Genomic DNA, 14,452 nt, shown 5'->3' on the forward strand with positions numbered 1-14,452 from the left:
GATGACATATAAAACATTTTCTTAGAATTTTATACGTCTAAGTACAACTGACCAGCAACTTGGATTGCTTTGGCTATAAGTGCTGAGACCTTAAACCATCAGGGATTTAAGGCTATGAGGAAAGGAGTAAGATTTCTCTGTCTTTTCATTTATCAGAATCGTTGTCATTTCCATTTTTAGGATACTTCAAGAGGCTCTCCTGTCATTTTCAGTCATTTTCCATTTATCTTTAATATTCTGTCAAAAATTAAACTACTATACGAAGACTCGCTTTTAAAAATACAGGTACGTATCTTTTTCTTTGTCTTCATTAACAAATCAAATGATAAATGCCTTCTTAAGCATGCAATACTTTGGGGGTGATAAGGGAGCAACCCACTGGGTAAACCAACGGCCGCAGCATTCAAGGAGCTTATACGCTAATGACGAAGGCAAGAAAGACTGTCGTACTTTGGGGTGGCGTGGCCTTGAGGCACATGAGGGCCTCGGTAGCAAAGGCTAGAGCTTGGGCAGCTGGCCTTGCTGTAGGGTTTTTCCCTGGAGGTTGGTGCCTGTGGTCCTTTGCGTGGTACTCAGGAGGCAAGCAGACTTGGGCCTCATTGGATTGGCCCCAATATATAAGGAGGTCCAATCTAATTAAAAAACAGAGCAGTGGGAATAGAGGTGAGAGAGGATTCTTGAAATTTGGACCAAATAAATGACTAGTACTCTGCGATGGTGCCATGATAAACGTGTGTAGAAAGTATCCCCTCTTCAATGTCCTGTCACCGGCTGAGTTGGTTCTGTTTGTCAGCATATCCGGCAAGCAAGTGGTTTTGAACTTAAAATTGGACAATTGAAAATGCCCTGGGAAATGTACCTCATTGCGTTTTTATATGGATCAAATTTGTTAATATAGGTAAAGCATTTAGAACAGTGCCTCACAAGAAGTGCGTGCCCAAAAGCTTTAGCTCTTATCATTTCTATTCTTGATGTGCATCTGTATATGTATATGTATGAATAATATTCAAATATATGTCATAAAAGTAGATACTTTCACATAATCCAGTTACCGTAATAAAATAAAATAGGAAATTGATTTATGAAATCTTTAATGAAATATTTAACAAAGGAAAATGAAAGGAGAAAAGACATAAGAACTTTATTTTGCTTCAACTCTTCTAACTGTTCTCTCCTGATTAAACAGCCTTCCAGTAATAATTTTATAGAATTGGTATTGGATTGCTTTTTGTTTTGCTAAGTGCCACGGACTTTAATAATACCATTGCCATTTGGTTTCAGATGGACAATCTGTGTGTCTGTCTGTCTCTCTCTCATATTAACTTCTTAGATTATCTGTCCCCTAAAATCTGTGGTCTGGGTTTTCTCCTAGAATAGGGAATCTTTAGAGAGGTCTCTAATACCTGAATTTTTCCTGCAGCTACTTCCTTGTAAACTTCTGAACTTCTCCAAATGAGAATGTTTTGTTTCAGTGCACTGCTTCGCTGTTGACTAATGGCTCTCTTAGCCTATTGATGATAATTAGCTTTGGTTACTGAAGTATTAATAATTGTGTTTACAGGATAAAGTGGTCCAGTGCATCCTGCAGTTTTTCCTGCTCACCCAAGGTGGCTCCACAAAGCTTCCCATTCCCTAGGTCCCCTTTTCTTCTGCTCACTGGGGGTGAATAATGAATGTATAGCTTATCTCTAGTGGTGTATAAATAAGGCTCTTTTCGTAAATGTTTGTGACATGCAGTTAAAATAAAATGAACCGGTTTATTCCACTTCATGAATTTCTACTTAGAGCAAATGGTGAAATGAAGTGAAACGTGTCTGTTTCCCTAGGAGAAAAAACATAGAGCCATTATGACGTGGGTTGGAGTTGTGGAACAAGGAGAGTCCCCATTGGGGACTTTGGTGCCCACCTTTAATCTAACAGTCAGAAGGAGTCACCTGATTGAGGACGTTTTGGATCAGCTAAATCAATTTGAGAATGAAGATCTGAGGAGGGAGTTAATGGTGAAGTATAATTCTCACTTAATATTTTTGCTGCAGAGAAGGAAAACAGAAGAATGTAACAGCAGGTCTTATGGAGGGGAGATTGGCTCTCTTTGCCTCTGAAGTTGTCTGTTTTGAAGTTCCCCTAATTCCCAGTTACCTGTGAGTTCCAGACGTTAGCTGCAGTGCTCGGTCAGGACGGTTGGCTAAGCAGCAGCAGGCGGAACGGTTGTCTTCCCCCAGCCCGGTCAGGTAGAAAGTCCAGGACTAGCTCCAAGACGTCCAGTCCCTCCTGCAGTCTGACCAAGCCTCACTAGTCACCACCTTTACGGGTTCCAGTGAGATGGGGTTGACACAGAGGAGAATTGAAATTTGTTTCTGCTCTCATGCAGGAACCTAGATTGCTTTGTGGAAGAGAGAACTTTCTCTTTATTGACTACATAGTTTTTTGAGGGTATAATTGTAGATATCACCCTATCTTGAACATTTATAAATGATCTTTGGTTTAGTTACTTTTTACTCGTCTTACCAGTGGCTGTTTGACACAGAATAACAGAATAATAATAATGACTAGTAGATCTAGCGAATGTTTTCCTTGATGTAAATGCTTTACACTTACTTATATAACCCTGTCAACAGTGCTGTGTGGAAATTATGTTTTTCCCTCATTTTACAGATGAGAAAACTGAGGTACAGAACTATTAGGTAACTTATCCAAGGGTAGCACAACTAATAAGTACCAGAGTCAGGACTTGGCCCAACCATCAGGCTCTAGACTTTCCACCTAATCAAGACAAATAAAGATTTGCCTGATAATATTTATTAGAGGGCTTTTGATAGGTGACCCTAGTTTATTACTTAACCTGCTCAGATTAAAGAATAATTGACTTGACTGAAGCTCAACATTCTATTTTAAAAGTATGTTGCACTGGGGTTTGCAGTTAGAGTTGGCATTTCCGCATATTTTTGCACAAAGATAATTTTTTTAAAAATCTAATGAACTCATGTGTTTCTAACCTGTGTCAGCCAGCCAGTCCAATCAGTTATGTTAGTTTCACTTTTATATTTATTCATGTATTTTTAAAATGTAGGTAACATTTGATGAGCAGTTACCATTGTCCAGACTGTGTGAGGCATTTTGCAGCTGTTATCCCATTTAATCTTTCTGACAGTCTTGTGGGAAAAAGGCTTTGTGAGCTCGAGGAGCTTGCCCATAGGATGGGGCAGAGTAAGGGTTTGACACTGGTCTTATTATAAACATTTTCACTAATTCACTGAACGTGAACTGAATGGAAGAGGCGTTCGTATAAATAAAGAAGCCAGTAAATGGAGCTTTCTGGGGGAGTTGGTGATCCATCCAGATGAAAATGTTGAGCATGCCTTTGAAAATGAGAGTGTGTCAATCAGGAGAGAAAATGAAATGGATATGAAGGTTAAATGCCTGCAAGTGATAAACAAAGTTTAAAAAGAAAACGAGCATCCGGGGAAAGAGCAGAGAGAAAGGACAGACGTGCCAGCGTAGAACTGTGGGAATTTCTGGTATTAAGGCAGCAGGAAAAAGAAGAGAGAAATAAAAATCTAAATAGTGCTTCGTAAGAGAAAGCAAGGGAGAAAAGAGTGTGAAGAAAAGGAGGTAGTCTGAGTGTAAAATGAGTTAGTGAAATCAAGGAGATGAGACACGAGAAAAAGTCCTTGGAATTGGGGATTCACAGCTTCTTGGTCCTGTTGGAGAGAACCATTTAAGTAGAGAAATGGGTTTGGAAGTTGGTTACGTTCTTCTCCTCAATTTGGTAACCTGGAGTAGGGGGAGCCAGTATTGTCTGTATTGGAGACAATGGTGTTGAGATTTTTTTTTTCTTTTAAGCATAAGAGAGACCATAACATGTTTGTAAACTGCAGTGAAGGCTTCCAAGAAGAAAAGGCAGGAACGGAGCAAGCAATTGAAAGAGCAGATGGGTTATGATAGAATCGTCTTGGAGGGATGAGTGTCAGCAGGCGGGATACTGCCTCCTCAAGGAGTCAACAACCAAGCCAACAAATATTTTATGTGTGCTCTGGTTTTTCAGTTTTTTGAAAATCTTAATGTTTATGATTTTTTAATGTTTCTTTTCATTATACTTATTTTACCTTATGACTATAATAGTGATGCCAATTGAGGTCAATTTAGTGGTAAAGACTTCAGGCTCTGAGGTTTGACAGACATGGGATTAAATGTAGGCTGTACCTCTTAGCAGTTGTGTAACTTTGGGCAAGTTGTTTAAATTCTTGAAGCCTCTTCACCCTCATGGAATTAATGGGAAGATTAAATATGATAAGATGAGTACGATGCTTACCACAATGCCTACTTGGGTCCACAAATAATGTGAGCTCTTACTATCATTAAATGAGATTTAATACATAGCAGTAGAGAATCCTGGAAGTGGTATGTTATTTGCTCTGTTTCCTCAGGTTTCATTTAGTGGAGAAATTGCACTTGACTCTGGAGGAGTCAGGGCAGAGTTTTTCCATTGTCTGTTTGAAGAGATGACCCAGCCGGAATATGGGATGTTCATGTATCCTGAAGAGGCTTCCTACATGTGGTTTCCTGTCAGCGTAAGTTCTCTTTTCTTTGCTTATGGTATTTCCTGACAGAAAAGGTATGTCATGTTCCATAGAAAATTAAATTGTCTAGACTGTTTTATCTTAGGAGAGGAATTACTGATATAATTGTGGAGATAAATTTTAATTCTAAAAAGGTGATTATTTTCTCTAAAATGGAGTCCACTTTCCCTGGGTTCCCATGTCCACACAGGAGAACTTAAGCAATATATGTTTTTGACCGTTTATAGACAGTCTAGATAAAAATAAACTCTTCCTTTTTCAGGCGCCCATTCTTGGTTTCAGTTCTATTTTTTCTGATGAATTTGAAGACAAAGGCTATGAAAAGAAATTGTACAAACTAGTTTATAAGGATTACTGAGCCTAATGTGTTTCTATTACTGTTAATGCTTTTATTTATTTTTTTATTAAAATATATCTGACATATAACATTGTGTAAATTTAAGGTGTACAACATGTTGATTTGATGCATTTATATATTATAATATGATTGCCATTGTAGTATTAGCTCGCACCTCTATCGCGTCTCATTGTGGTTGGAATAATTAAGACCTAGTCTCTTAGCAAATTCGATGATTACAATACAGTATTGGTGTCTGTATTCATTATACTGTGCATTAGATCTCTAGGACTTACTTACTACTCATTGCAGTAATTTTCCCCTAAACAATATCTCTTCTATCCCCTTGCCCCCGCATCCTGTTAATGCTTTTGGTAACCAAAACTGTGGCAGGGATTTAAATTGATTTATTGATTGAATATAAACCCTAAATATTGTTACCTCAAGCTTTTCAGTTTAAATTCATGATTTGATTTTGTGAAGGGAAAAAAAGGTTTACCTAATATAAATATTCCATTGTACTGGTAAAAATTCATAATATAGTAGGGTTTTTTCCCTCTCTTTTCAGCCCAAATTTGAGAAGAAGAGTTATTTCTTCTTTGGGGTTCTATGTGGACTTTGCCTATTCAATTGCAATGTTGCCAACATCCCTTTCCCAATGGCTCTGTTTAAGAAACTTTTGGACCAAACCCCATCATTGGAAGACTTGAAAGAACTCAGTCCTGTTTTGGGAAGGTTAGTAAATGTAGTTCCTTTTTCAGAACCCTATCTAACATATATATAGATAAACATTTAAACATACACACACTCCAGTAATATTTTCATGTTCCACAGTAGCATTCTAGGTGCTTTAAATCATTTTTAACTTTGGCAAGAATTGTTGAATAATAATTTAACTTTCTAAAATTAAGAAAAGTTGATTTTTCCTGTAATTAATCCTCAATGCTTACATTAATCTTTGAACCTTGTGTAGAAACAGTCCTGGACAGAGCACAGGTTACATCTTGGTGCAAAATCTGAAGTGATGTTTATTTTAAATGTATCAGTTTATCATCTTTAAAGTGAAAACTTTAAAACTTTCTAAGTTAAAAGACAAGCTGCCACCTCTCAAAAAAATATTGGTAATATATAACAGAAAGGGTTAATATCCCTCCTGTATAAAATGTTCCTACATATCCGTAAGAAAAATTGACAAAGTATACAAGAAGGCAACCCACAAAGAAGCAATAGAAATGGGTCATAAATAAAAAGACGATCAGTCTCACTAGTAATCATAGAATGCATATTAAAATGAGAGGCTAATATGTCCCTTGTATTATATAGTACATAATATATAGACTATCTGAATGTTCTTCAATAAGGAAATTATATATTTTTGGTATATTTGTGCAATGGAATACTAGGGAGATTTTTAAAAGAATGAGAACAGTAGTCTGATCCTATTATTATCATCCCCATTTTACAGGTGAGGAAAGTGAAACACAGGTTAGGTAGCTCGCCCCAGGCCCCGTAGTGACAGAACCATGATTTGAACACAGACAGTCTGGTTCCAGAGTCCAACTATTAATCATTATACTAATTATACTAATAAGGGAAAAAAAATCAAAAGCACAAGATTTAGAAGGGAGGTTAGAGATTTGTTATTTTTTACTGAAAACATTGAAAATGACCTAAATAATGCTTATGCCTAAGAAGACTTAATAAACTTAATGCACGTAAACTTAGTAAATGTAAAGATCATTAAATCTATATCAGCATTTCTCAAACTTTTAGATCTTAAGACTCTCTTAAAAATTATTGAGGACCCCAAAGAGCTTTTACTTATGTTGGTTACATTTGTCAATATTTATAATATTAAAAATTAAAAGTGATAAATGTTTTAAATACAGGAATACACAAACACTCACTGTATTAGCTATTATATAGCCTCTGGAGAACTCTTTTCTGTACCCATGACTGAATGTGAAAGAGGCAAGTCACATCTTAGTAGTATTATGAAAATAGTTTTGACCCTGTGGACCCCTGTGAAGTCCTCAGGGAGTCCCAGAAGTTGCTGGTCTGTGTCACACTTGGAGAAGCACTGATCTCTGTATTCAATAAAACTCCAATTTTAATCCCAGCAGGCTTTTTATAAAACTTGAGAAGCTGATTCTAAAATTTATTTGGATGAACAAAGGGCCAAGAATAGCCAGCAATAATTCAGAAGGTGAAAAAGGACGAGGAACTTGGCCTATCATATATGAAGAACTATTGGAAAGCTGTATTAATTAGGACCATATGGTGCAGGTTTTCCAATGGAACCGAAGAGAGAGCTCAGAAACTGACCTGTACGCATATGGAGCTTTGTTAGAGGGAGTATATTACATCAATGGGACTAGGAGTACTGTTTAGTTAATAGGAATACTGAAAAAAAGAGAGCAGATACCTTATGCCATATACAAAAATCGACTCTATGTGGATGAAGGACTTAAATATTAAATGCAAAAATGATGAAAATAGGGACAAATATCATTCTCACCTTTGGAATTTCTTAAGCAAGACAAAAAGCAACATTAAAGGAAAGATTGATAAATTTAACTGCAATAAGATTAAAGTTCTCTGTTCTTCAAGAGATACCTTAATGAAAGAGAAAAGACACTCTTCAAAATGGTAGATATTTGTAACACATTTAGGAGGTGGTAAAAAAATGAGGTCAGGGAGGTATCCCGTGTAGGTAGGTGTAAGGTGTTGGTAATGTTGAAGTTCTTGTTTTGGGAGGCAAGTCTACAGGTGTTCTTCATAAACACACCCATAAATAAGCAAGTAAGCCATCCATGGACATATAATGACGGAGTATCATGAACCAAGTATTATGACGAGTTCAGTTTTGTCAGCTGAGATCCCATTACTCTCCCTCACCCTCAAAAAAACCACAATGAATAAACCATGGTCTGTTTTATCACAATATCATAATAAAAAATCCAGTGGGGAACAAGTCAACTTGATTTCCACGTTCTCCCAGAAGCCTTCCCCAATGATGCATATTCCTTCAGAGTTAACCAAGCTCTTCCAAGTCATACCTGTACCATATACATAGTTTCTGGCTGCACATATCTCATAGTACTGTAGGAGAGACTTTCATCAGCATGTCTTACCGACTAGTCTTATGTTTATTGACCATAATGTCTTAGTCTCAACTTTACATCCCTTATGCCTGCCACATTGGGTGCTTAATAAATGTTTGTTGAGTAGAGCGAGCAAATAATACAATATGGGATGTCCTACAGTCATGCATCCCTTAACAACAGGGATGTGTTCTGAGAAATGCATTGTTGGGCGATTTCGTCATTGTGCAAACATTGTAGAGTGTACTTACACAAACCTAGGTGGTATAGGCCACTACACACCTAGGCTCTATGGTACTGATCTTATGAGACCACCGTCATAAATACAGTCCGTCATTGACTGACACCTTGTTATGCAGTGCTTGACTGTACTTTGAAAGTATGTGTAAAGTATCATAGGACAACGGAGGACGGAGATGTGAGAAGACTGGCTGCTATCCATTCTGCTACAACCTCTGTTCTCAGAGATGCCTTGAAACAATTAAGGTAGTCAGATTTCAGGCCTGTCTTAAGCTTGATATTGGGATGGGAGATACAGAGAACGTCCTTGGACCTACCCACTCCTCAGATTTCCTGAGTGATACCTCATGTTTAAAAGGAGATCTATTATTTGTTCTGTAAGTAAAGCTCAAAAGCTTAAATAAAAAGGTAATGCCAATTTGAATGTTTCAGTATCAGTAAATATGTTATCAATCCTTTTCTAAATAGAAACCTACAGTCACTGAGTAAAGGAAGTTAGAGTGGAGGGAAGAGAGTGGGAATCAGGTGGGGAGCCTGCAGAATTGCAAATAAATTTCTAGATTGACACTTAGAGTTGAGATCTGGCCCAATTTAGACTATCAATACACAGAGAAGTGGGCGCTGTTAACTAGCTGACTTCCCGCGTTCAGAATAGTTATGCACTTGACATTTATTTCAGATGATGTATCTAGTGCTCATTTTTAAAAATTATTTGTTCTTCAGGAGTTTGCAGACACTTCTGGATGATGAAAGTGATGACTTTAGAGAAGTATTTTACATCCATTTTAATGTGAGTAACAATAAAAACCAGATTACAGATTAATCTGATAAACTCTTTACCTAATACCTTTACTTACCTAAACGTGTCACCCTTTACCTTAATAAAAAAACAAACTTCTGAATTAGCTAGCCCAAAAGGTTTTTTTGCCCCCATTTTTCATGAGCTGGGTATTATCAGTTAGATTTTACTATGTAACAAACAACATCTAAACTTGGTGGCTTAAAACAACGAATATGATTCTGTGCGTTTCTGGACTGGGTTGACTTGGCTGGGCTGGATGGTCTACAATGGCCTCACTCACCTACCTGGTCGTTGGCAGGCTCATTGATTTAGGGGGTGTCAGCTGGAACAGTTTGTCTCTGTTCTAGTGGTCTCTTACCCTCCAGTGGGCTGGCTGAGGCTTCTTCACAGGGTGGTCTCAGGGTTACAAAGAGATGGAAGAGATGGCAAGCCCCAACACACAAGCTTCTTTTCAAGCTTTGCTTCTGTCAGATGCCACTAGCCAAAGTACTTCACGTGGCCACACCCACTCCCCCTCATCATGGGAGGTGTTGCAGAGTCACATTGCAAAGAGGCCTGAATACCAGGATGGGAGGAATCTGTGGCCATTTTTGCAAATCTACCACACTAGGTCTGTATTGTATAAAGTGAATCCTGAAACATATATTTCCAATTAATTTTTTCAGAATCAGTTAAAATAGATAATTCAACTTTTTTTTTAATTCACTTTTCATTCTGCATGATGAGGTGGTCATTTTTTATTTGTATATTCCTTGTTAATTTTTTTGTGTGTGTGAGGAAGATTGGCCCTGAGCTAACATCTGTGGCAATCTTCCTCTTTTTTTTGTATGTGGGATGCCACCACAGCATGGCTTGATGAACGTTGTGTAGGTCTGCGCCCAGGATCCGAACCTGAAGACCCCGGGCCGCCAAAGCAGAGTGTGCAAACTTAACCACTATGCCACCGGGCCGGCCCCCATTCCCTGCTAATTTTTATGACAAAAATGTACATTTCTGCAAATTCTTGAGGAAAAGAAGTATGCTTTAAAGTATTTTTGTTGATGATAGATTGTTGATGATTATTTTGGAGATACTATCTGAGTTTATTTGTGGTTACAGGTGCATTGGGACAAAAATGATGTAGAGTTAATTCCTAATGGAAGTTGCATAATTGTCGACCAGACTAACAAGTAGGTGCAAAGAAGTGAAATATTGTTTTGTTTATATACTATATTTATTTCACTGGGCTTTAAAAATTTCGTGTAGTTATTATAATTTTCCATTCCCAATTAGTCATTTTTCACCAAGGCAGAGAAGTTTGTGTGTGTTGTGTGCATGTGTGTCTCCTGGAGTTTATATTCTGGTAGGGAAGGAAAGGGGTTTCTCAGAGAGGCTTTCCCTCAGCTTCCTGTCTGGAATTATACCACCAACCTCTCTCTTTATCCCCTTACCTTGCTTACTTTTTCTTTTCATATCACACATTACCGCCTGTAGGATTTATTTGCTTATTTACTTATCAGTGTCTCCCCCACTATTGTGAGCTGCATGATGGCAGAGACTTGGTCTGTGTAGCTCACCATTGTGTATCCAGTACCTGGACTAGACACAGTAGTGCCTGGGCCATGGCAGGCACTTAGTATTCATTAATATCATTAGACGTCCCTGTGGTATCTTGACTGCCAACACGTTATGGGATGCCATTGGGATTATAGAACGTTCCCTTGATAGTCAGTCAGAGTGGCAAAGAAGATATCCAGTGAGCATTCTGGCCTAAGCCGAATATATATTTTTTTTAATTTTTAAGCATTATTTAAAAAAAAAAAACCTTTGTATTGAAGGATAACTTACAGAAAAGTGCACAAATCATACGTGTACAGATCAAGAAATAGAACATTTCCAGCTCTAGAGTTTATTTTATGAATATACCCCAGTTTATCCACTGCATTATTGATGGACATAATAAGGTTGTCTGCCTCGTGACAACTGCTTTTTGCCTGGCTCCTTCCTGGAAAGAACTGGCAGATGCGCCCAAAGGCAAGAACTGCAGGTAAAATGCTGGGCTCACCTGAGTGGGCTCCCCTTCTCTCTTGAGTTCAGGCCTCTGGAGTCTTGACTCAGATTGAGAAGTCTGGAGCTACGTGTGTTTTGTATATTATCTGGCTTTTCAAATTCTTTTCACTGGGAGCATTTGCTACAAGCTACTCCATCGTAGCTGGAGGTCTAAATCCCCCCTTTGTTTGTGTTGAATCACAAATAATATTAATTACTCACTGTGACAAATTCAGACACTACAGAAGGGTATAAAATAGAATATGGAATTTCCCGCATCTCCCAAACCCATTCCCTAGAGCTAATCCCTGTTAGCAAGTCAGGTTTTATTCTTCCAACCTTTTTCTATTCTAATGTGTGTCAGTTCTCTTAACGTGACCTTGAGCAGTCATGTAATTTACTGTGTCTTGGTTTCCCCTTCACTAAAATGTCATAAGATTCTGCCTCAGAGAGTTTTATGAAGATTAATCTATGAACACTAGCTATAAAAATCCATGGCACGTGGTCAGCACTCAGCTGTTATGTATTCTAGCTCTTACTGTATGTTAACCCCACCCCTCACCCCTGTTTTGCTCAGGGCATTGCAGTAAGCTGAAATCGTTTTTTGTATCGTTAAAGGAGAGACTATGTTTCTAAGTGTGTCAATTACATCTTCAACGTCTCTATAAAGGCAGTTTATGAAGAATTTCAAAGAGGATTTTACAAAATCTGTGACAAGGAGATTATTGAATTTTTCCATCCTGAAGAACTCAAGGATGTGATTATTGGAAATACAGATTATGACTGGGAAACATTTGAAAAGGTACATCATAAAGACCAAGTGGTTTGAATTTAAATTTCTTTTCTATTTCCTGAATTCTTTTTTTTTTTGCGTTTTCCTCTAGAATGCACTTTATGTGGAAGGATATGACAATTCACATCCCACCATAGTGATGTTTTGGAAGGCTTTACACAAATTGACTGTAGAGGAAAAGAAAAAATTCCTAGGTAAGTATTGCATCAGGAGTAGATCTATAATCTTATGTCTTTTTATGGGATAAGAGAATCTGGTTTGTTATAGGCGCCATTTGCAACAAATCATGGTCGTTAAGAGGCATTCCTAGTCCAGTGGAATGTCCTCTATGCCAGGTTGTCCCAACATCGAAAAATAAATGTTAATATACGTCTTTTTTCCTGTGATCTCAACCTTGTCTATTTCTTTTAAATTTTTCTTTTCTTCATCCAAGCTAAATATTGAGTCTTCTTTCTGTAGTTATGTCATCATTCCATTATCCAGGCCCTGAGGGATCAGCCAAGTTATATAATGTCACTGTCTTCAAGCGGTTGTACCTCACCTTCCAGATTTTGATCTCGGTTTCATGCCTACTCAGTGGTTTTCCTGAGATTTGTTTAATGAGTCTCTCATTTTCTTAATTTTGAGAAACATTTATCTTTTTATTATTATTTTTGGATAACGTGTATGTTGGAAGATATTCAGACTTCTCCAGAAGCCCAATCTAACTTTCCAGTCTTACCTCTTAGAGGAAATCTTTTTTCCAGCTGAACAGTTTCCTTGTCTGTACATTCCTGAGCGCACCTTGCACCCTCCCACCTCCAGGCTTTCTCTGAAGCTCCTTGTCCTGCCTTGAACCTTCACCCACCTCCTGTTGCCTCTCAAAGTCTTTCCCTCCTTAAAGATCCAGCTTAATTCCGAACTCTCGGAAGTCTCCCATCATCCCAGCCTGATTCTCTCTCTTTCCCTGCTCTGAACTGCAGCATTTACACTCATGAGGCACTGAATTCCATGGCCCCTTGTTTGGCTGTCTTACGCCCTTTTATTTTTCTCTTGCTGTTTGTCTTTTTCTACATGAGAATCTAACATTCCCAGCCAGACTCTAAGCTGCTTGAGGGCAGTGACTGTGTCAGGCTTTGTCCTAATATGGTCCCCAGTGTCGTCTAATGTGGGACTCTGCACATGGGCCCTCAATAAATGTTTTTAAATAAACATGTTTTCTCTTTATAAATTTTGGTCTCTGTGAAGCAGATCACTCAATTTTATTCTTTTTTTTTTAGTGTTTCTTACAGGAACTGACAGAATTCAAGTAAAAGGTTTAAAGAACATGAAAATAACATTTTGCTGTCCTGCAAATTTGAATGAAAAAGATCCCATAAGAGCACAGACATGTTATAGTGTCCTCTACCTCCCTAAATATTCTACAATGGAAAGGGTAGAAGAAGCACTTCAAGTCGCCATCAACAGCAGTAGAGGATTTGGCTGACCCCACTTCATACTCTTTACCCCTTTTTGGAAATATTTTCAAAAATAAAATTAAGAACTCAAAAACTAACATAAAATCTTGCTGACTATTCAGTGTGTTTACCTGCTCTTTTAGAATTGCTGTTACTGCAGTAAGATCTATTAGTTAGGGTACAGATTAGGCTGTTAAAACAAGGCAACCCCAAAACACAGTGCATTAAATAAGACAGAAGTTTGTTTTCTCTCATCATCGTTGGGGTAGTTTGTCCAGGGCTGAAGTGGTGCTTCTCCCTCTCAGACTGCTCTAATGAAAGTTACAGATGACTTCCTTGTGGCAAATTTCAATGGAAACTTGCCCATTTCCGTCTTAAATCATATCTGTTGCATTTGAAACCATTGACAACTTTCTCCTCAAAACTGTCATGAACTACTGGACTGTGGCTTTCTTTTTCTTGGCTTCTTTCCCATTTCCTTTGCATGCTTCTCTTACACTCCCCTGACCTCAAGTGTCAGTGTGGTCATCTTCTCTCACACTACACATATTCCTTATCAACTTCATGGCCTCACTTATTACTTCCATGCTGATGATAGCCAGAGCTCTCTCTGACCAACAGTAACTGATATATTCCTGCACCACAGCCATTTTTCTGTGTAGTCTGTGTCTCTACCTGCATGCCCCTTGGCTCCTTAATCTCAACATTTTCAAGAAGAAAATGATCATTTTTCCTGTATTCCACAGTTTGGAGTGGAATATCCAATATCTCCAGGCAGAAGCCTGCACTAATCTTCTATTCCCCCCTCTTCATCACCCCCACATTCAGTACATCAGTCAAGTCCTGACAATTCTAGTTCTAAATATCTCTCTAACCCACTGCCAGTGGTTTAGTTCAAGCTGTCATCATTTCCTGTCCCGTCACTGCAATTGCCTCTCAACTGGTCTCCTTTGTCTCTAGACCAGCACTGTGCAATAGAATGTGCTGTGAGGCTGGAAATCTTGTATGTGCACTGTACACTAAGGTAGACGCCGTATCTACCTGCTGTAGATAAGGTTTAGTCTGAAGAATTTTGAAGACAGAAAACTTTCATTGGTAGTAATTGGAAAAACAGTCTAGAGCTGTGCTGTCC

The 14,452-nt window shown here is 38.2% G+C and overlaps 1 protein-coding gene across 1 annotated transcript in view; it reads left to right on the top strand.

Moving 5' to 3' along the window:
- Positions 1–13,411, top strand: part of HERC5 (HECT and RLD domain containing E3 ubiquitin protein ligase 5) — a 39,560-nt gene extending 26,149 nt beyond the window's left edge. The window contains exons 15-23 of the mRNA XM_058547487.1: positions 181–285; positions 1,827–2,000; positions 4,428–4,571; positions 5,486–5,652; positions 8,985–9,051; positions 10,162–10,232; positions 11,710–11,893; positions 11,976–12,078; positions 13,144–13,411. Coding sequence (XP_058403470.1) covers positions 181–285; positions 1,827–2,000; positions 4,428–4,571; positions 5,486–5,652; positions 8,985–9,051; positions 10,162–10,232; positions 11,710–11,893; positions 11,976–12,078; positions 13,144–13,349 — 1,221 coding nt within the window. The 3' untranslated portion in view covers positions 13,350–13,411. The remainder of the gene's footprint in view (positions 1–180; positions 286–1,826; positions 2,001–4,427; positions 4,572–5,485; positions 5,653–8,984; positions 9,052–10,161; positions 10,233–11,709; positions 11,894–11,975; positions 12,079–13,143) is intronic.
- Positions 13,412–14,452: the final 1,041 nt, after the last annotated feature.

Source organism: Diceros bicornis, chromosome 8 (assembly GCF_020826845.1).
Source record: "Diceros bicornis minor isolate mBicDic1 chromosome 8, mDicBic1.mat.cur, whole genome shotgun sequence".
Classification (NCBI taxonomy): Eukaryota; Metazoa; Chordata; class Mammalia; order Perissodactyla; family Rhinocerotidae; genus Diceros; species Diceros bicornis.